At 37.7% G+C, this 23,722-nt stretch overlaps 1 protein-coding gene across 1 annotated transcript in view; it reads left to right on the top strand.

Annotated features, from left to right (window-relative positions):
• Positions 1-23,722, top strand: part of PLCB1 (phospholipase C beta 1) — a 697,918-nt gene that overhangs the window by 499,908 nt on the left and 174,288 nt on the right. Inside the window, exon 10 of the mRNA XM_042931600.1 lies at positions 15,428-15,574. Coding sequence (XP_042787534.1) covers positions 15,428-15,574 — 147 coding nt within the window. The remainder of the gene's footprint in view (positions 1-15,427; positions 15,575-23,722) is intronic.

Consider the following 23,722-nt stretch of genomic DNA (forward strand, 5'->3'; position numbering starts at 1 on the left):
GGTTGCATGTATTAACTGTTGGCCACAAAACCTTTGCTGACTTGAACTATGAAAAGTGGTAATTGGTATTTATAACAAATTATTTCAAACCATTTTTTAATCTGGAAGTGCGATTCACAGCATTGGGCAGCGGCATTCCTGAATGTTGCTGTCTCTTGGCTAACAGGCTTATTTCACTTATTTCAAATAATAATAAATTAGAATCTTTGAAGATGAAAACTGAAAAAATATGGCAAGTCCTATCTGTGCACAAATGTTCATTTCTGACTCAATCATTCTTTCATAAATATTTTTATTAAAATAAAATTACAGTTAAAAATGTGAAGATTTACACTGGAATCTTACCATTTACTTCATAACTTAATTTTCCTGGTAATTTGTTTTTAATGTTTGTTTATTTTTGACAGAGAGAGTAATAGAGTGTGAGCAGAGGAGGGACAGAGATAGAGACACAAAATCCGAAGCAGGCTTCAGACTCTGAGCTGTCAGCACAGAGCCCGACGTGGGACTCTAACTCATGAACCATGAGATCATGACTTGAGCCAAAGTCAGATGCTTAACTGACTGAGCCACCCAGGAGCCCCTTCCTGGTAGATTTTTAAAAAACAATTATTTTCCCAGCACCATTTCACTTTAGTCTAGGTAGAAGTCATTAAAAAATAATGACTATTTTTATTCATGTCTACTGTCTATCTTTGAAAGATCAAACATGCCGTAATTAAAGGGAAAGGCTGGCATAGTGTTAATTGTTAAACCAGTTAACCTCAGGCAAATGACTTGACTTGCTGGAGCTTCAGAATTCTCATCTGTGAAGTGGGATGATACCAAGCTAGCAGAACTAGGTGCTCTTCCCATTCCCCTGACACTCATGGTTCCAACAAGTCAGCAGTCCCACTACAACTCTCCAGAACTTTCCCACAGCCCAGCTACAGTCAGCCTACAAGGCTGGTCCCAAGAGTGGTTTTCATTCAGGAAGTAGTACCTTATCCCCCTTGCCCCTTATGCAGGATGGTTTTGATGCTTGTTCTCCCAGAGTTCCCCAGTGGGATTGGACCCTAGTTGCCTACAACTGTAACTTGGTTGATAATGTTCCCTTTACTAGGTTGCCTTTCCTTCCTTCCCTTTTCATTTCTCCACTCCTCTACTGTTATCTCCTGGGGTTGCCTCCCAAATAAGTTACTTGCACTGAAATCCTTGTCTCAAAGCCTACTTGTAGAAGGCTAACTAAGATAAGCACTTTTCATAAATTGCCCTCAGAGTCAGAAGTGAAAAGTGGACAAGATTAGAGTAGCTGAGCATTGAAAGAAAAAAAAATGGGAGGAGGCAGTGCCCACGGCCTGTCCCTTCCAACCTGTCATAGGACTGTTTGTTGTTACCATTCATGAAGGTCTGGCTGGCGGCCTCAAATCCTGGGCTTTCCTGTCTATGAGGGACCTAGCTACTTAGCCCAAACTCTCAGACCAAAGACGAGGCAGCTAAGGAAGGACAATATTGAGACTAGGACCATATTTCCTGTGCCCCAATGCAGTGTCCTCCCTAACACTTCCGGCTCTCACTTGGGGCCCACCACCAGGATGTGCTGAGAAAGGAGATACAGGTCAACTGTTTAGAAGTTAGCAGTTGGCATCCACAAAGGTCGTTTTCAAACTTGTCCTTGACATAACCTACTTTATTTGTGTTTGTTTCTTCCAACAAAGTTTCACAAGGAAGGCCAATGTGTAGGGAAAACTTTCAAAGCACTATTTTGGTTGAAGAAAGGGGGAGTCTGGAATAGAGCTGGTGGTGGCCTTGCCTCCACCTCATTCTCTGCAGGCGCTTCTGTCAAAACCCCAGGAGATTCAGGATGCTCGGTTTAAAAACCACTCATCAGGAGGAAATATTGACAGGTTTAAAGATCTGCCTCACAATTAAGACAGCATCTATTTAAATATTTCTATATAGATTACCTGTTGAGCAATCCAAACAATAAAAGAATTGGAATGAATGTACACAGTCAACTCAAACAATATAGAGTCTCTTCCTCAAAGACAAAGGCAGATGAAAACTGGGTGACGTGTTCAGTTCTTTTCATGGCTTAATTAAGTTACTACAGTGAGAAAGCGGCTGAAAAGCCACTCTAGTATTTTATTGATTAAGATCCCATTTAAACTCCACCTATTGACTTTCTAGCCCTCTGTGGAAGGTCACAGAAGAATGACATTATCAACTGTGTGTTCAAACTCCTCTTAACTTTGTGTTTCCTATGTTCATAGACTTCTCTGTATTTCAGTCTGGCTCAAATGAAAAAAAAATTGTTTCAATATTGCCATTATGAGTCCATTGTTCATTAGTTGACTTGGTAACATACTTCCCTTTCCCTTCCTTGATTGCATTTCCTCCTTTCCCAGGAGTCTGAGGCCTGAGGAGAGGCCAATGCCTGGCCTAGGAGTCCTGGGTTTTTCCCTCCTCCAGGCATTCTTTCAGTGACCTCCATGTCTGCTGAAAAGCATGGCAGTAGCCAGAAAGTCACAGCCATGTCCATTTGTAGCTGAAGTAGCCTTTATTGGGAAAAAAACCAGTCAGGAAAAAAATAAGTTGTAAAAGACTAAGTCAAATGCCAGTTCCAAGGTGTGGGGAAATGAGTTGGGTAGCCTAATCCACTCTAGAATGCTGAGTTTTCTTAAAACCTCTTTCCCTCAGCCAGCTATCTCTTCCCAAGGTGCTTTGTAGTTTCATGTGAGAGCTGAAGGGACAAAGCAGATAGTGGCTACTTTCCTGAAAGTAGCATTAACATTGCTAACTATGATACCTCCCCCTTCTCAGCAGAAGTCAGGTGGGACTATGGCTCAGTTAAAAAGAATGCCTTAGTAGGTAACACTGCTGGAGAAAAGCCACTAAGTCATAGGCATTTGGCCCCCAACATCTGCGTTACCCGTAGTCTAGTATTGTTAATAGTTGGTTTTGTACAAAATAAGTGGGAAAGAAACAGTTCAAATGCAGAGAGAATCAACTCCATGGAAAACAAACTGTGTCTACAAGGAACCCAGATGATATGAGATGTGGACTGTTTACCCTAACACTTACCAGCTAAAAAATGTGCCATGGCAATAGGTGAAATAATGTCAGGAAGCAGAGAATGATCTATGACTTCGTTAATTCGTTATAGACATTCTAGAAATTCTGTCTTAACTCTGAACCACTGTGGTCTCTAGGAGTCCAGAGTGAAAGCAAAACAGAGTAGAGGTAAGATTATTTTAAGATGAAGGCTTAACTGAGGATGTTTGACAAAATCAACCTTCTCACCTAACACTCTACCTTACATGTAGAAAATAAGCCAAAGATGTTTCTTATTAATGTTGCTATTTGTCTTTGTTTGGGTTCCCCCCAGGAGCCAACTCTGGGAGAATTCAAGTACAAAGAGTTTGAGAGGTGATACAAAAGAAAGTGAGAACAAGGAAGGGAAGGCAGATAGTAAGGTTGTGAAACCAAGCAAGTTATCCATGCGTGTAACTGGGACTCAGTCCGGAGGTGAATTCTAGAAGCCAATGTAGAACACACACCTGAGTTTCCCAAGCATTGTCACTGCAGATGCTGTTAGGAAATATTAATCCTCAGGCACTTCCGGCCTGCATCACATAAAGCCACCAGACAAAGAGTTGCACATGGAAGTCCAGCCCAACCATATTTCCTGGGGCACCAACACAGGCTGCTACAATGTCATTACAGACAAAAACCATATTCACCATGATCACAATAGTATAGAAAGAATTCTCCATCCAACTCTGCAACTATAACAGGAATCTCCAGCACATCAAAGGAGAAATCCTCCAAGGTACCTGATGCTCACTGAACTATTTTCTTTATTCTAACACATACTTGGTGTAATTGCATGGACACTTTAATCTGACAAACACGTATTATCCATGTGGCTTAAGAACTCCAAAGAAGTGGAACAAACTCAAGATAAAGTCTTTGCTCTTAAGGAGACTATAATTTGAAGGGGAAATGATATATACAAATAACTATAATACAAGATAGAATGTAATACACTTCCATTCATTCACCCAGTATCTATTGAGTGTCCTTTGTGTGCCAGGGAAGCTTGGAGGGAAGGGGAAGTTTTTTTTTTATTGAGGTTCTTGGGAGTGTTGGGAATTGCTCTAAGAAGGGAAGGCTTTTGAAGAGGAAAGTGACATTCAAGCTGTATTTCAGGAATGCTGAGACATATAAGGCACTAAGAGATAACATCTAAGTAGCTCAGAAAGCATTAGTGAGCACATATTCTAGGCCTGCCTTTACACTAGAAACTGGAAGAGACATAAATGAAGGGAAGGTTGTGATCTTTGCACTTAGAAAGCCAATGTTGCACCTGACCAAGGAACATGACATTCTAGTTAAGAATCTAGAACATTTTTGCCTCCTTTACCTTCTGGTCAGGAGCCACTGTAAAGGGTCTTTTCTGATAAAGCAAGATGACAGTACACTAATAAAAGGCAACAAACTGTTCGCAACCCTCTGAGAACCTCTAACCTTTAACCATTAACCTTTTACATAAATCTAGTGTAAAGACCCCAAGCCTGTGTTTGGAAGATCAAGTTCTAGGATAAAGAAGATACATATACAATTGACCCTTGAAAAACATGGGTTTGAGCTGTGTGGGTCCACTTATACATGGATTTTTTAATGAATAAATACAATACAGTTCTGCAAAAAAAAAAAAAAAAAAATAGGAAACAAAAAACAAAGAAAAACAACAACAGCAACAAGAAAAACACCACATAAAACAAAACAAAAAAAGAGATCAAGATTCTAATATGGATTCTTTCCTTACTTAGCCACGTCCATTTAAAAGGACTATTAAATCTCACTGGGTTAGAGCTTGTTATCTATCGTGTCAAATAATAAAACTTCGTCCTACCTACCAAACAGAACAGTGAGGAGTAAATAAACTCGCAGATGTGAGAACATGTTGGTAAAGGGAAAGTGTTAAATCAAAGTTAGGTGTCATCATTAAGAACTTTCACACAAACCATATCAACAAGTTCAACTGAGTGCAAGGGAGACGGCAGGGACACAGAATCCCTGACAGCTGGCTGAGAGGTTAATCGGCAAAGGCTTTGAGAGGAGCAGGTAGCCATTTAATGACACTATCACACAATAATGTGATTAAAGTAATAGAACAGATACGCAATCAAGATGAATAAGAATCTGTAACACTGACTCCAGGATTGGAAAATAAACAGATAAAATCAAGAAACCAGCAAAGTTCATTACACTCTTACAAAAGCACAGTTAGTTGACATTTGTAATCGGAAAGTTTGTGCCCAAGCAAGGGTGCTTGAAAAGGGGACATTTAATAGATTATTTCTGAAAGCAGACAAATAGATTTTGGTGAGCCATGGACTATGAAAGCCATCTGCACTTACTTTCCCTGAGCTGGTCTAGCAGAACTCACACAAGGGTCACAGCACCAGGAATAAACATGAGCCAAGGAAATAGCTTTTCTGTGCTGTGCTTGGACTTAGGAGGTGTTAAGCCATTGGGCCAGTAGCATTCCAACATTCTCTGATATCATTACGTTACAAGTGGGGATTGAATGATGATGAATGGATTCTCAACCACCTAATCCCATGGACATCTGAACATTTGAGTGCCAGAGCCTGCCTAATTGGCATTTGGCTCCACAGAATGAGGCTGGTGTCCATGCTAGCTGGCAGACACATGGTCCAGTTTGCCCGTCTCAACTGTGTGATGACTTTGTGTGGATTTATAGGCCATCTGTCTTCCAAGGCTGCATTCGTAGAAATCTCTGTTCTTGTGAGCTTTAAAAGATTTTACCTGCATGTGTTTGGCTATTTTTTTTTAAGCCAACTAACCTGTTTTTTGCTGTTTGTTTGTTTTTTGGGTTTTTGTTTCTTGTTTTTTTGCAAAACCCACAAAACAATGTCACATCTTCTGTTTAGCATTTCTCTGGTCCTCATGTTGGTATAACAGGTTTCTCGTTGTATTTTATTTTTCGTGCTAAAAGTCAGACTCATGGGTTGGAGAATAAAAATGTTAGAGGATGCCTTTAAATCACATGCAGAGATTAGAATGTAAATTAAGTCTGGAAAAGAATTTTAGTCCTTGATAGACAAATCCGAATCAAAGAGCTAATCCTCACGCCTCTGCCAGATGGGTCACTTGTGCTGGCTGAGCCCAGCTTCTTTCACAGATTAAAGTAACACGTTTTAGAGAGATAAGTAAATCAGGGGGAAAAATTGCTCCTTGGTCACATTCAGGGCTATTTTTAGGACTAATCCAGAGTGCCCAGATTAAAGCCAACTGCCATGGATGCAAGACCCTCTCCTTTTCATTATCTGTGTCCCTTATCCAGCCCAGTGCTAGGAACATTATGTGGACAAACATCATCAGTCGCACACACCACCATCTGTCCCTCTCCATTGCCCCACTCACGCTTTGTACCCCTGTGACCTCAGGCAAGCCACTTAACTTCTCTAAGCTTCAGTTTGTTCAACTAAAAATGGGATAGGATTTTTCTCATAGGATTTTAGTGCCTGGCACATGGTCAGTGCTCAAGTAAGGGTAACACTTCCTTCAATGATGATGATGAGGATGATGATGGCGATTATCATTGTTATTATTTACCTTCTCCCGGATTATGTATGGTATTCAACAGCAGGATAGCATAGTAGTTAAGAGCACGGAACACAAAGCCTGATTACCTGGGTTCCAATCCCATTTTATCCACTTGTAAACTGTGTTACTTTGGGCAAGCTACTTGCCTTGGGTTTCTCATCCACATAAGGGGCATAAATGTATTACCCATTCCATGGAGTTATCATGAGGATGAAATGAGTTAATATTTGCACATACTAAACAGTACAGAGAAGTTCATTAAATGACATACTGGAAATAGATAAATCTCAAGAAGCTCTTCAAAGAGCTTCTCTGTCTTCCTTTCCTATCCTGCTTGCACTTTTACAATACATTTCCTTTCAAGTCAGAATCCATTATTTAAAAAAAAATACTGTGTTTGTAAATACAGCCAGTTACATTTTCTTTCCCTGAGCCTCCACGGCATAATGTTTTTCTTTAGCATTTTGCTGCTCCAGCTTACATCTGCTTTTAGGACTACCTCAGGAGCAGTTCCATGCCAGTGCTTTGATGCCATGATTGGGTCATTTCCAAGGTCACCATCCTGGTAAAAAACACATACTGAATAGAAAAGAACCTGACAGCGGGACTTTCAAGGCACCTTGGTAATGTGCCATGAATTCTAGAGATCAGCTTCTGAGCATGCCTTGCTGTACTTTTCTCCTCTGGTCATGCAGCTCCTGTAAAGTATCATGAGAAAGTGTGGTGCTGAGGACTCACCACCAACCTCAGCAGTTTCAGGGCACAGGGGAACATCAGCTTGTGGTAACTGACCTTATCGATAGTCACTTTCATAAGCTTATAGGTAGAATATGAGGGCTTATGGATTTATTTCAGATATACTTCTTGTGAATTTAAAAAGAAATTCTACCAGGGCTGAACAAAGAGGCTAAGAGGCCCTGTATTGAACAGGGCAGGTGATTTGTCATTGCAATGTAATGACGAATCAAGTCTTCTATTGTTTAAGAATTGATCTGCCCTATTCTGAATTATCATAGTCCCCCCTTTGTGGTCTATTTTGATGGCTTTAGACATTTAATGCCATCTAATTAGTGTTTCTGCCAGGGGCTAGGCAGAGGGACAGGGTAAAAATAAAACTTTTCTGCTGTTTCTCGCCACTGGGGAACACCAGGGCTTGGAACTTTAAGGACATCTCCTGGGAAAGGAGCCACAACCTTTTCTCTTCAGGACACACTTGTCTGGAACTTCCCCTAGACTTGGGATAAGGAAGTCTTAGTGGAGGAGTGCCCTCAGAACCAAGAAGAAAAAACATCCTTTCCTCTACCACCCCTCCCTTCCCTGAGGCAAAATTAGAATGCTTTGTTCCTACTGTATTGGAGAAGAGTGAGAGGACTTGGAAAGGAAGAGAGGAAATATCTCATCTGAATACTCCCAACTACACCTGAATTGAATATGTAATTTATCTCAGCTGCCCTAGAATTTAGTTCTAGAAGTCTCCTTAAATTTTTTTTAGATTTAATCAGAAAATTTCTCAGGCAGTGCTTTGAACTCAAATTATAATTTTACATGAGAGACTTGGAAAAAAGAATTACATGACATCAAATTAAATCTGGATGTATTTTCTTCTGATTGAATTAAGTCATGAGGAACACATCCCATGACCACCATAAGGGGAGTTGGACAATTCACTGGCACCCATAAAATCAAAGGCTGGCTTGTCTCCGTAATGACTGCCTTAGAAGCATGTAGACACTGGCACCTCCTTACACACATTAACATACCTGTTCCATACAAGCAGCCTTGTGAGGTTGGCAAGAGAAGCAAAGGGGACCAAGCACCTTTCTTCCTGATAAGTACCTGAGTGCTGAGACTGCTTCTGTGACTCTGATAACACTCTACCTGGGAAAAGATATAGCAAGGAACAGCCAACTGACAAATTACCCATCTAGCACCCTCTCTGGTGAGATATTGGTCATTGCTTACTCTTCACTAGAAAGATGTAAGTAAGAGAAAACCAGGGAGGCCTATGATAAGTCTCTGACCCAGCAAAGTAGGTCAATGACAGAAGACCTTCAGCTCCTCCCATCTGATTCGATTTCCCTAAAAATGCTAGGATCAAAGGGCAAAGCATGTGAAATCTGACTTTATAAATTTAACGGTCTGGTGTAATAGAAAAATCATGGGTGGACCCCTGGGTGACTCAGTTGGTTAAACGTCCAGCTCTTGATCTCAGCTCAGGTCGTGATCTAATGGTTTGTGAGATGGAGGCCTGGGTCGGGCCCTGTGCTGACAGCGTGGAGCCTGCTTGGGATTCTCTCTTTCCCTCTCTCTCTACCTGTCCCCTGCTCATGTGCATGCTCTCTCTGTCTCTCTCTGTCTCTTAAAATAAATAAACTTTAAAAAAAATAAAAGAAAACTCATGAAATATCAGGATAAATATGATGGTCTGAATATATTCAACTAAATTAAATTACCTTGAAACTACACTAAAATTAAAGGAGTTTTTTTTTTTTTTAAAGGTGTAATCTGGCAAGGGTGGAGACAATAGGCTAAGAGACAATAATTACATAATGTCAGCAGCTAGTTATATGCTTATTGCTATTACAGACTGGGGAAACCTATCATACATCTGCCATGTAAAAAACTGGGGACTAATCTGCATTACTCCATGAAACCTTAAAAGTCTTAAAAATTGATAGTGTCAGGTTCCTCTGGAAGTAGGTTTTGGAGTACAGCCTAAAATAAGGTTGACTACTGTTTAAGGGATAGTCAGAACTCCTCCCTGGATAAAGACTAACGATTTACTCTCTGGAGACAAGGAAACAGAGGGTCTGAGGATGACACAGTCCCAGGTGAAGGCAGAGCTACAATTTTGAAAGCAAGGAGATAAAGTGATCATAAATGTACTGAGTGCTGAGTTCTCCAGCCTTCTTTCCGCATTTGCTCTGGAAGGCTGATATCCAGGCCTGTATTCTCCTGGCAAGTGATTAAATAGATCTTCTCTCAGGACTCTGATCAGCCCAGGATGAAAGTCCTAAAAGTATTGACATTAGCAGTCACTCCAAAGAGACAAAGACTGATCTCTCTGCAATGATATTTTATTTTCAAGTTTATAGTCAGTTATCCAGATGCATTCAAAAATCCAGTGAAACTTTGTAGTCTACCGTTTTGAAATATGAACAGAAAATTAAAAATTTCTAGACAAATGAAAAACTTTTTTTTCAAGTAGAAATAAGGAAAATGTAGCTTTGGAGAAAACAATGAGAAGAAAACTTTAATTACACATGTGCTATTTATATCATTAGAAAGATAACAGAACATATTGCACTACGGAAAAAAGAACACAATGCTATTTTTTAAGAAATACCAGAGAACACAAACTGGCCCTTAGAAGGGCCCTTAGATTGAAAAGAAGGGCAGGAGAAACAAAACATTAAAAGAATATTGGAAATAAAGCTGAGGAAATCTCCCAGAAAGTAGAACAAAGAAATAAAATTAAAAATTTGAGAGAGGTTGTATTAAAATGCAAACTTTGACCAAATAATGTTCCAGAAAGAGAGAACAGAGGAAATTATCATAGAGATAGTTCATGAAATGCTTCAAAGGAGGCAGAAGGAGGCAGAGCAACAGTTGATGGCCATGGCATTTGTGCAACACCACATGACAGTTTCTTTGCAGCAAAGATATTGCTGAAGAATTATAAGACCTCTAAATGGCCACTGGGACCATCATTTTGTCATGCCACTCACCTCTTTTATTACTTTCAAGATCGTTTCTCCCCATTGAAGTCCAATCTTTTCTCTCTTGCATCACTGGTTTCCCTTTTCATTGAACACCTGAACTTCTGAACAAAATAGCCTCATAGAGCAGTGTTTTTCCTGTTCCTTAAGGGACTTCAATTTTTCCTACTTTGGTTCTGAATGGTTCAAAGGCTACATACACTTACTATGATCTTTAGGTGTCATTATATGAGTGGCATATCCAATTGGAAACATACCAGTCTTCTAACAAGAAAATATGTAAAGGGCTTTATTTGTAGGCTTTGTAAGCTGGCCTTATCCTTCTGGACTTATCTTCTTGGTTTTATTCCAGAAAGTTGTAGCATTGCTTTTAGTTGTAGTTTGATGTTTCCTAATGTCATCCTAATATGGGACAGTTTGTTTTTGATTTAGCTAGTAATCATCCCTAATATATTAAGTCACTGGAACTCAGAATTTATGGGAAGAAGAGACTTAAGAGCTTGTATAGTTTACCCATCCTGTGGTTGAGGAATTTGCCCCTTATCAGTTACTACTGGCAGAAATGGAAGCTAGATTTTTTTTGTGTTAATTTTTTTAATGTTTTCATTTATTTTTGAGAGAGACAGAGACAGAATGCGAGTGGGTTGGGGCAGAGAGAGAGGAAGGCACAGCATCTGAAGCAGGCTCCAGGCTCCGAGCTGTCAGCACAGAGCCTGACACGGGGCTTGAACTCACAAGCTGTGAGATCATGACCTGAGCTGAAGTTGGACGCTCAACCGACTGAGCCACCCAGGTGCTCCTGGAAGCTAGATTTCTTATTCTGTTACTAATTTGTTTAGAAAAACAGTGTTTCCTAGCTTAATTCTCAAGGTTTTTTATTTTTCTATGCTCCTCAGTATACCAGGAAAAAAATGTAAGCAGTTTTGCAAAAGTAGTGCAAGGTTGATGGAGAAAGGACTGATACATTTAGGTCAATGGCAACAACAATTATCCAGCTATAGGTTATATGCAAAAAAGAAAAATCCTCTAAAAGTCTGTTTTCTGTCCCAAAGCTTTTACTAGTCAGAAGTATTTTTTAAGCTAATTCATTATGCCAAAAACATCTGCATTTTTCCCAGTGAATTGCTGATCCCTTAGCTGACACTTTACAACTTATAAACCTACTACTCCTTATCCTTACCATTTCATTGACTTTTCTTGACTTTGACATATGTCTGCTTAGTCATTTGGTGCATCAAAAGTCTTCCACATTTGCTCTTTATTAGCAAAGCAGAGCTTTGGGGTTGAAAAGTTGCTCCCAGGTGTCTGTTCACCTGCAGTCTGTAATCATATTCTGAACTGTTTTCCAAACTCTTTCATTGTTCTTATTCAAGGTTAGGTAAATTCCTTCATTGGGAACTTTTAAATTATTTAATATAATTAATTGTAAATAATCTTCACAAATACTGACTTACCCAACTCTGGGTTGTTGTTTTTTTTACTATTATTGATTTAAATCTAAGCTAAAAAATTATGTTAAAATCTTCAACTCCTGTAAAATTGTAAAGGTAGAGAAGATAACCCAAAGGTTATGTTTGCTTGACGTATAGAATATTAACCAGCTTTATATTCAGTTTAGCAATATTTTTATAGATTTTGTTTGGGGTTTTATAGGTTTGTTGGGAGTTTTGTTTGGGTGATGTGCTAACACACACATGTGTGCATACATTGGTGTCTCACAGCCTTCTTTGAGATTCAAGTTTTGGCTTTCTCAATAATGAATTAAATGAAACTTGGACACATGTTCTTTGGCATATTGTAAAGTATAACTTGGCCTTAATTATAATATCCTCCTTTGGGAATAACAAATATATAGCTTATACATATAAGATTCTCTGTCCTGCACCTATGAAAGACATCAAAATTAATGAGAAGCATGGCTCAGAATTTTTCTCAACATATACCCAGAAGGCACTAGACACAATAAATGGGCATTGATGCTAAAGTTAAAATTAGTCATCCTCACCATATTGGTGTGTTTTGTTTTAATTGCTCCTTAAAGTTGCTGATCGGGCCAAAGGATATTTATTCCTGCAAGATAACAGACACAAACTGACAGCCTTAGAGTCACCAACACCATAAAAGTGGTTTGATTAACCACACAACATTATATTGTTGTCATTTGCATGCCTTCAGAAGGAGCATACACTTGTGAGTTTTCCACACTCCACGGCTCCCTGGTGCACACATTATTCCATTGGTCACATTACTTTCCTTCCTGGGCCCCTAAAGACACTTGCCTTTACTCGTGTCCTCTGAGAAATAGCTCTAGTTAGAGACTGAGCTATATGAAATTGTCATTTGCATAGGTTAAAATTGCCAAAATTAGCAATTTCATATGATTTGACCTAATCAGATAAAAGAATCAAAATTATTCTATCCTTCATGATCTTCCAGTTTCAAATGAATTTATTTCCTATTTTGAATCACTAATAAGCAAAATAAAAAGACTGATTTAACGCCTACTGTGCACAAAGGATTGGGGTAGATGCCAGGGACGACAAAGATATCAAGGCACACCCTGCTTTGGAAGAGCTCATGCCTGATTTTCAAAGTGTGAATGATCTTATTTTCTATTAGATCATGAGCTCTATGAAAGCAGAGGCTGTGCTTCAGTTTTCTGTGTACTCATCAAGTAGGCAGATGTTCAATAAATCTTTGTTAAACAAAACGGTAACAAAGTGGAAGGTAATGAGAGAAGGAAGAAGGAAAGGAGAGAAGGAGGGAGGGAGAAATGGGCATTAGTTTGAGAAGATGCCAAGATGGACTTGTCACAGGGGAAAAAAAAGGAAGAATATGAAGAAATTAATTTTTTTAAAAAATATTTATTTCTAAATGAGTTCTAGACTCCAAAATATTTTTTTAAACTATCTATTGGAATAACTTTGACTCTAAGTGGCATTGATTTTGGTTTGTTTCCAAAATGAAACCAGTCTGAAAGGATATATGCATTTCATCATAAATGAATTTTAAAACGAAGCTTCAAGAGCAGTAACCAAAATATTTTCATAAATGGTAGCATGATTGGAACAATTTATTTGTTAGTTGATGCTTATTTGATGGTACAAACTATGGCATCTATTAAAATTCACACAAACATACCAGTATGTTGACCTTTATGTCATTTCTAATGCATAAGACCTTCTTAACACTTTTTCCTTTTGTCATTATTTAACATATCAAAGTATATATTAGAGCTGGTTTTTATTAAGTTCATAGTGCAAAAAATTATTCCTATTTCAGTTTGTTTAGGAGATTTTTCTTTTCATAAAACTCAGCTTCACTCACCAACAACCAATAACCGAATTTACTTTTAAAATGTATTTATTCCTAGAAAATATTAAAGGCAGTTTCGCTATAATTTTTCCAGAATTGAGAAAAGTACTCATCAGTTACTTTGAGAAACCTATTGGATGTAAAAAGATTTACATTGTGGTCAGTAGTCAAAACTAGCTTTGTCACTTATGGATGGCACACAACATTTTATCATTCAAGAGTATTGTTCAAACCAATAAATATTAGAATTATTAGAGATCATGCTTGTACTTATGGGTTTGGATAGGGTAAAGAGAAGGAAAAGCCATTGGTGAAAGAGTAAATTGCTAGAACTTGAAAAGAAAGCACACTGGGTTATGTGTACTAAAAAAAGACTTAAACATGGGTATAGCCTCTAAACCAACAGTTCTATTCCTGGGAATTCATCCTAAAGAAATAATTAAGAGTTGTGCACAGATTTAACTATCAGAATATTCAGCACAAAGTTATTTATACTAGTGAAAAATTAGAAACAACTTTAACATCCAATGACAATGAAAGATTACTTAGCCATGCTATGGTTACATATCTTACATACATAAAATATAAATATTATAAATTACATGACAATGTTTCTAACATATTGTTCAGCTAAGACAAAGGTCACTAAATCTAATTAAGGTTAGTCTAATTACTAAATGATTGCACCTTCATAAAAGAATTACACACACACATACACACACAAACGTTTTTTTGTTTTCCTGGAGGGCATACACACCAGGATTTTAACAGCACCTAGTTCTGAAGAAAGAGTTAGACTCATTCAGAAAAATTTTACTTTTTATTTCTGCTCATCTCTTTTCCTAATTTTTTTTTCAGTGAGCATATGCCACTTTTATGTTAATACAAAACTCTTTCAGCAAGAAGAAAGAAATGCTACCCTCCAATGTTTACAAGCAGTGTCTCTACTACTCACAAATGTGCTGAGGTTTTTGAGGCTCTTATTGTTAAGGTTGAAGAAATAAACTGTGGTAATGATCAAAATAGTGAAGATGACCTCTCTGGGAATTCCATAAAGATTAATGTAATAAAGATAAAGAATTATCTCAATATTTAGCATCAGTCATCTCAGAAAGGTTACAACAAAAGCAAAATTCTAAATAAGATCCGAGTAAGCTAAAGTGGGAGTCATATTTCTTCCATTTGAAGTAAAGCCATTCTAAATAAGAAATTTAAAGACCTCCTTGTTTATGAGCATTTGAGTTTTTATTCCTAGGAAAGACTCATTTGTGGTCATCTATATTTTATGTTTCAGAGAAAAAAATCACTATTTGAAAACACTTCCACTTCATTTTAAATAATAAACCCATTCTTGAATAACTTTTTTGATTATAAAAGTAACATATACTCATAATAGGAAATTTGGAAATTCAACCCTAATTCTATTACCCAGAGAGAAGCGCTCATAACATTTTGATGTCCATTCATAAAGTTGATAATCATTTTTAATTTAAGAACAAAAGATTGGTGTTTAGGTATTTAAATCCTCTGAAAGTCAGTGAGACTCATGTAAGTACCTTTTTCTCTATTATCTGTGGCATTGGGAGATAATTGTAGTGCAATGACATAATACTTGATGACTGTTATCCATGTTAAAATGCAATTGTGCTTACTGTCTTCTACCTTGGATGCTACCAGAGTTTTCTGGAAAAAAAAAAAAAAGTCAAAGCACCATGATACCAGCAACCCATAAAAAGAACACATTCACATTCTTCTTAACTCTTCATTTCCTCCAGGACAGATATCAGTGGATGGCTTTATGCGCTATCTGAGTGGAGAAGAAAATGGAGTCGTTTCGCCTGAGAAACTGGATTTGAATGAAGATATGTCTCAGCCCCTTTCTCACTATTTCATCAATTCCTCACACAACACCTACCTCACAGGTACGAATTCACAGTTCTTTGACAATGACTTTAGCCAATCTCACCAAATTTCATCAACCTCTACTTTCTGTTGATCAGAAGGGAAGGCGTGTTTTCTTTCATTTCCTGGATGTAAGATGCCTCTGAGAACTGACTTCCAGGACCAGAGGCTCTGCCTGTAAGAGGAATATCATTTCTTCACAACATATCTTTTCCTGTTTTTAAGTCTTCTAAAATGTATCCTGTCTAATATCTTTGGACCAATGGAATTTTTGTGGATTTGACCTCCTTCTTTAGTGGACTTCAAACCATTGGCAATACTACCTAGTTCTCTGGACTCTTTTCATATACAGCAAATTTCTTTTATTTAAAAAGATTTTTTAAGTGTATTTATTTTCAGAGTGAGAGAGAAACAGCGCAAATAGGGGAGGGGCAGAAAGGGAGAGAAAGTCCCAAGCAGGCTCTGGGCTGCCAGCACAGAGTCTGATATGGAGCCTGATTCCACGAAACTGGGAGATCATGACCTGAGACACCTAACCGACTGAGCCACCCATGGGCCCCAGAAAAATTTCTAAAGCATAAATAATTTACTTTCAAGGCAAATAGCTAATTTTGCTCAAGGTGCAATGGGGCTTTAGATGTAAACAAATTTACCCCTGAATGACAATCTATACTTCATTGTAAGTATTATAATAATGAAGGAAAAAACAAATGTGCTTCCAAATGTGATCCTAAATTGAGCATTGCCATATTTTTAGTAGATTATTAAACAGAAAAACATTAAAGATATATATATCACCTCAACTTAGTTTAAAATTAACATTTTTAATAAATACAGATTTTAATAAAGCTAAAAACGTTTGTATAATCAAAATACACTTCTTGAAGAATACTTTCCATATGGCAGATTTCTAAATACCAGCCCTGAAAAAACTTTGTAAAAAATCTACTGGTTACAAAAATAAAGGCTTTTCAGGGGTGCCTGGGTGGTTCAGTTGGTTAAGCATCTGACTTTAGCTCAGGTCATGATCTCACAGCTTGTGAGTTTGAGCCCCGCATGGGGGGATTCTGTGCTGACAGGTCAGAGCCTGGAGCCTGGTTTATCTCTGCCCCTCCCCTGATCGAGCTTTATCTCTCTCTCTGTCTGTCTCAAAAATAAACATTTAAAAAATTTTTTTAATTAAAAAAAAAGACTTAAAAAGCCATATCACTATCTTACTTCAGACAGTCCTCACCCAAATTAATAGAAGATAGCCAGACCTTAAGACCCACAATGTACCTGAAATCTGGGGTCTCATTTGATACGTATAAGTTGTAGATGCCCACCATGCCTTGAGAGAGGTTTTGATGTGCCCATGGCTCATTGTCTAGGGGCATGCGGTTTGTGTTGCAGGGTAGACCAGTGATGCTATGAACATAATGACAGGGGCATTATTCATGGGTGTCCAAGAGAATTTTACAGGATTCAGTTATACAGCAAATAAGCAGCTCTTTCATCTAAACTGTTTAAGGAGATCCATCCATCCCAGTACAAATGTATGTTGTATTGGTATCAAATGCAACATTGGCCCGGTATCCCACACTTGGTGAAAAAATGGCTTAGAATAGAAATGACCCTTCTATAGAGAGAGCAAAGTAGCCTCCAGACAGCTAGAGTGGGCTGTTCCCAGGATTATTCCGTATACTCTGAGAGCATCTAATCAGAACCAGATGGTCTGAGTTCTAGCCTGTTGAACTGCAACTTGTATGTTCTTCATAAAAACTGGGTGGCTATCAGGCTACTCTCAGCCTGTTTTATTTCAACTGACATTATCTACTAGGAGAGATTTCTGCCAAAAAGTAATGAGATTCATGTTTGGCTCATCCTAAACTCTATTTTTGTCATTTCTTGCTGCATAACAAATCACTTCAAAATCCAGTGGCATAAAACGCCCACCATATTATTTTCATCCTCATTCTGTATGTCAAGAATGCAGATAGGGCACAGAGGAGATGGCTTGTCTCTCGTTCCTGGTGTCTTGAGCTCCAGCTGCCAAATAAATACCTGGGGGTAATGTGAACACATTGGGTGTTGGAACGGTCTGGGTGCTTCCCCACCATCGTGTCTGGAACTTGAGCTCGGTTAGGACTCCTGACCTAGTTGCCTATAAGAAGCCTCACCATGTAGGTTAGGCTTCCTCACAGCATGACCACCCCAGGGTAGGTGGACTTCTTACATGGCAGGTCATGGCTGCCAGAACAAGTGTCCCAAAGAACAAGGAGGAAGCTTAACTGCCTTATTGTACATCACCTCTGAAGTTCTGTGCTGTCACTTTCTTATTTGTTAAAACAGTCACAAACCTACACAGATTAAAAGAGAGAAAACATAGACCATAATCCTCCTTGGGAAGAGTGTCAAAATACTTTTAATTTGTTATCTTCTCAGGGGATTCTTAATCCTATTTGGTACCAGTGACCAATTTGTCATTCTGGTGAAGTTTATGGACCCTTGTAAGAGTAGTATTAAGTGCATAAAATAAAGTATATAGGATTAAAGAGATAATTTCCAATGAAATATTTTTATCAAATATTAAAAAACAAATTTGTGATAAAATAATATGTATTTCAATGAGCACAATTTAAAAATTAATATAAATAATATGATGTGACTATTTGCAATAATGGAATAGGATGTGAAAATATCTATAATTTCACAGTTCTTCTTGTACTGCTTGATTTGTGACCTGCATTTATAAGAGATTGTTAAATTTAACATAGAAGTTTAGATTAAAGATGTAATCTTGGTTTCTCATCCAAGTTTGAGGAGGTCAATAGAACCTCAAATTAAGAGTCTAGATCTTGGGACACCTGGGTGGCTCAGTCAGTTAAGCGTCTGACTTGATGGCAGCTCAGGTCATGATCTCAGGGTTTGTGAGATCGAGCCCTACATCGGGCTCTGCACTAACAGTGTGGAGTCTGTGAATTCTCTGTCTCCCTCTTTCTGTCCCTCCCCAGCTCACGTTCTCTCTCTCTCTCTTCTCTCTCTTTCAAAATAAATAATCATTTAAAACAAAAAAAGAGTCTAGATCTTTCACTTGATAGCATCCAAAAAAATATAACTGTAAATACTGACACATGATGGAATCTTGCATTTAAGACTACAAGATTCTTAAAAATATGTAAACATACATTCGGTTAAATTTTGGACATTATATGTGGTTTCATCTGCCTGGAAGTCACAGTATGCAATAATTTTACCAATAGTCCTTCTTATCTCCAAAAGTGCCTTTCAACTGATGTATTTACATCCATTAGTATCTATATTATTTGCCATATAATAAATGAGGCAATGGTAGCAAAATGATGGAATAGTAAGACTGATGAGATATAGTCTATATCCTTTTTACCTTCTCTCCGAGGACATTAATTTCTCTTTCTGCTTATCTTTATGGACTTATGGTTTTTAAATTTTATGTAGATTCACCAACCACAGCCATTGTTCTCTTTTTGATAGTCGAATTGTCTCAGCTTTGGTCAATGGAAACATTTCTTAGGCTGGTTTCTATATTCTCTTGACAAAACCCATTGATCTTTGAAAATGTCCTTGCTTTCTGGCACATCAAGATCTTCCAGGCTTACTTTGTTCCTTTCTGCACTACACGTGGAAATCAGACTTTTCCCCTGAATGACCTCTGGTTCCTTTTAGTGGAAAAAAAATTGGGTAACAGCAATTTGAACCCTGCACTATGGAACATTGTCTCTGGACCATTTCAGTGAACAAAGTAAGAAAAGATACATTTGTTTATGAACTGTGCCAGTTGATATAAATATCTTCATTCCTATCTTCCAATTTATTTAAATTCCTGAGTCTATAACTGTGCTTCCTTTAGCAACCTTGATACCTATGAAATTTATGTAATTAATTCACTTATTTTGCTAACAACAAAATAGCTCCAAGAAAATTGTTCAGTATCAATAGGAACTATAAAACTACAAAATACTGTTCAGTTTTTCTCTGTAATTCCTTTTTGTGGATGTTTTTAAACTGCATTTCACCAAGGATTTTGAGTCTACTGAATTTCTTCCAGAGTCACTCATTTGCCCTACCTCTGAATACCTTGGTAGGTACAGATGCGGTAGAGAATTTGGCTTCGTTGTGTCGGCTTGGTTTTTGAGTGTCAGCAATTAATGGTTGATAGTTATCAGAAGTTGAAGCTTTCAGCTACTAAGAGAGAGAAGGGTCCACTCTACTTTTTGATGAAGAAAGAATTCAGGGGCACCTGGATGGCTCAGTCAGTCAAGTGTCCCAACTTCGGCTCAGGTCATGATCTCATGAGTTTGAGCCCCGCATTGGGCTCTGTGCTGACAGCTCAGAGCCTGGAGGTGCTTCAGCTTCTGTGTCTCCCTCTCTCTCTGCTCCTCCCTTGCTCATGCCGTGTCTCTCTTTGTCTCTCAAAAATAAATAAACATTAAAAAATTTAAAAAAAAAAGAATTCAAAGAGCTGTCTCCAAATTGCAGTACAAAGGTCTCAGATCACCACCATCTGATATACAGGATTTCTGACCAAGTAAACCAGGTCTCTTGCCAATTATTTAATTTCCAAAGTACTATTAGAATTCCCATATTTTCGAATATTCAGATTTTAAAGCTATGTTATCTATGTGAAACCATGTTATGATCTTTACAGGTTTTTTGTGTCTTAACTTGCTTACTTTTCTGAGCTGTACATTATTTTACTGAGGTTTGCATTATATAAATCCACATATTTGCTATGTTCCTTTATCCCAACACCAGTAAAAGTCTTTCATTTTCCTACAGGTGAATTAAGGAAGATTCCCCATAGTTAACAAAAAAATTTACATATAAATTCTAATACAGGCTCTGGACGTTTTGTCTGAAATTCTCTTTTGAGAATTTGGTTTTACTTCATATGATATTATTAGTATCCTCACTTTAATTATAGATAAACCTAATGTAGAACTGTCCCAGAGGCCTTTGGGTAAGATATAAACATTGATGATACAGAAATTCAAACTTCCCAAAGCCAATTAAGAATATTACAAAATAAAGTTAAAACCAAAGTAAAACCCAATAAAATCCAATTAAATGTTAAAATCAATACCTAGGAAATGAGATCTTATACTTTATAGGCATTTCCAGAACAAGTAGAAACTTTTTCTATAGAAATGTTATTTCATACAAAGGGTATTTGGTGGAAAAAGGAGTTTTCCTATTCAAATGAGTTTTAGAAATGCTAGGTACAAACAAAGGTTGGCACCTATTACAGTATGTTTTGAACATATGGGAAAAAAGCTTACAGATGCACAATCATTAAGGTTATGATCAACCCTGTTCCCCCACTGTCACCACCTTACTTATTTTCTTGGAGCACATTAAGAACTAGTATTCCTGAGAATGCTGGTCTAAATTCAAATAAAGAGAATTTTGATATTTGGAATGTTGTATTTTGAGCATTCAAAGGAACTATAAAAGTTAAATGTACAATATGAAAGCCAATCAATTTAGAAATGCATTATTATTATTATTATTATTATGTCTATTTCGTTATTCATTATTGCCCTTCTGTTGACCATCAGGATGCCCAGAAGGAAACATAAATGGGATCATTGAAAGAAGTGTATGCACATCAACAGAATGAGTTGGTTTTTAATTATGATGGTCATTTTTCATGGGGTTTTGGATAGTCTTGGCAGTACATCAAGTAGTGATTATGTTTTAAATTATTATTTTTCCTTGAGGAACCCACCCTTATGGCTCAAAACAAAATTCTCTCAGAACAGTATGCACTCATTTCAACCTATACTTTTTCAGCTCTTCATAAATCTGTACTCTAATCGATTTGGGAGATAATGGCTCCATATTCATGGACAAGAAAAGTGTCATGTCTCTGAAAAATTAACATCTCCGTTCAGCTTAAAACACACACACACACACACACACACACACACACACACACACGTTAGATTTGAGGTTTTAGTTATCTTCCAATGAATTAAAACACCTGATTGAATGTATCAAATAATTATTCAACTCCTCACATATATGCTCTGAGCTGCAAAAAAGTTCTAGAAATTATTTACCCTTGTCATTTATCCACTACCAGCCCAGACTGAGTGTTACTGTCTGCTTTTCCATCTCTCTTACTCTTTTAACCCTTACCATGTGTAACCTTTTGTAATTTATTTTTTGTTTAAAGCACACACAAACCTATGAAAGTTGGTGGCAGAATGGAAAAAGATCATGTTTAGCAAATAAACAGACTGCATTTAAATCTCCCTTTAAGTAAATTAACTCTTCTAAGCCTTAGTTTCTTCATTTGTAAAATGAAGATAAATTGAAACAGCCAGAGTATTTTTGGCCATCAGTAATAAGATACTATTACTTAATGGCTTGAATGTTAAGGAATTTATTACCAATCACAGCAAGAAGTCCAGAAGCAGAGTATTTGAGGGTTGATTAAATTAGAAATTACTGATGTCATCAGAGACCCAGACACTTTCTATCTTTTTGCTCTCCTTATGGTTGCAAGATGCCTGTTCACCCTGAGCATTGCCTCCCTATGAAATAAGATCCACATGTGGCACAGGGCAAAGGTCTGTCTTATGGCCCTTTGTAGAAGTGAGGTCTCCCACCCCTACCCAGTAGACTTTCCTTTATGCTGTATTAGATACAGCCCAGAGTTATACACCACATAGCAATGCCTACATTAACCACTAACGTGGACCACAGAAGTATTGTGAATGATTAGGAAGAATTAAGATTTACCTCAGGGCTGAAGAGGGGACCATGAAGCATAACAGAACCTAAATAGAATATTCTGTTGGCAAGGAGAAAGAGAAAGAAGAGGAAGAAAGGGCAACCGGGTGTAAGTGTAAGATTGGGGTGAGAATTAAACTCCCTGGCACTTAAGAACTTCTCCATTATTTGTACTTGCCTACCTGCCTAGATGGGTAGGGGTAAGGAACATGTCTAGTGTCCTTTGTGCATCCCCAGGAACCAGTATTTGCCTCTCATAGAGAACATGTTTGAGAATGTGCACAGACCCTAATGGTGAAGCTTCTATAATCAGTAAGGCATATGGTGAAAGTTGCTTCCCCACTTTCTCACCTAAGCCATCTTGTCACAATTGGATTCATGTTGAAGACAGCTTCATGGTCTCCCTGGGGCAAGAGGCAGACATTTTGGGAGAGACATCAGATTAAATGGATGCCCTTAGAAATGGTCAAGATGAATAACATAGAATTTATATTTTGGACAGTTTTCTCAACTGTAACTGTGGAATTAGGTGACTTGAAGGGCTGACACAGCATTGAAAGCAAAAGGCGATATGGTTCCTGTCTCCATTTACAGAAAGAGATCATATTTATGGAAGAAGGCCACTGAATTAACAAATGCATCACATTCTGGAAATTTTTTGCCATAGAGGTTGAAAAGAAGACAATACATAATGATAACTATAAATATAGACAATTTCTCAGAAGCCTATGTTAATAGAAGGATTGTTATTTTCCATTTTCTGATCTCTTCCATCCATGGATGCCTTGAGTAATCCTAGACAAAACACAAGTGAATGTAGCCAGCTGACCAAAATGAATGCAGCCAAGTGAGAAGTTACAGAGCTATGACTTGGGGCAGTATTATGAATTGAACTGAGATGGAGCTTCAGCTCTCCAGTTCAATCATGGGCTTGGAATATACTCCAGAGGGTATTCACAGCTAGGCAGAGATGATGTCAGATACTAGTTACAGAAATAACAAGGGTTGAGTGACTCATGACATATCATTAATCCCAACCCCAGGCAATCCCCTGGCCCAGAAGCTATATTTTATTGGATGTAATCAAATGGAAATAAAATGGGTGGTGGGATATAATAATGAGGAGTTAGGAATGTTAGGGAAGAAAAATAAACTAGCTTTGAGGATTTAGGCAGAAAAAGATGAAATAATGGAGAATGTTAATATACATATTTGGAAGAAAAATCTCCATAAATGAAGGAAAACACACAGGGAACCTAAAATGCATTCCAAGGAATAGAACAATTATGGGTAAGTGTGAATTTCTAAAAATATGCTTTCTTTGGGAGGCTTCCATTTCTAATAAAGAGTATTCATTTTAAGATTGAACAAGTTGACCTTTGAAGGATTCTTCTGGGCTTAGGTTGTTGGGG

This window comes from Panthera leo, chromosome A3, assembly GCF_018350215.1.
Source record: "Panthera leo isolate Ple1 chromosome A3, P.leo_Ple1_pat1.1, whole genome shotgun sequence".
Lineage (NCBI taxonomy): Eukaryota > Metazoa > Chordata > Mammalia > Carnivora > Felidae > Panthera > Panthera leo.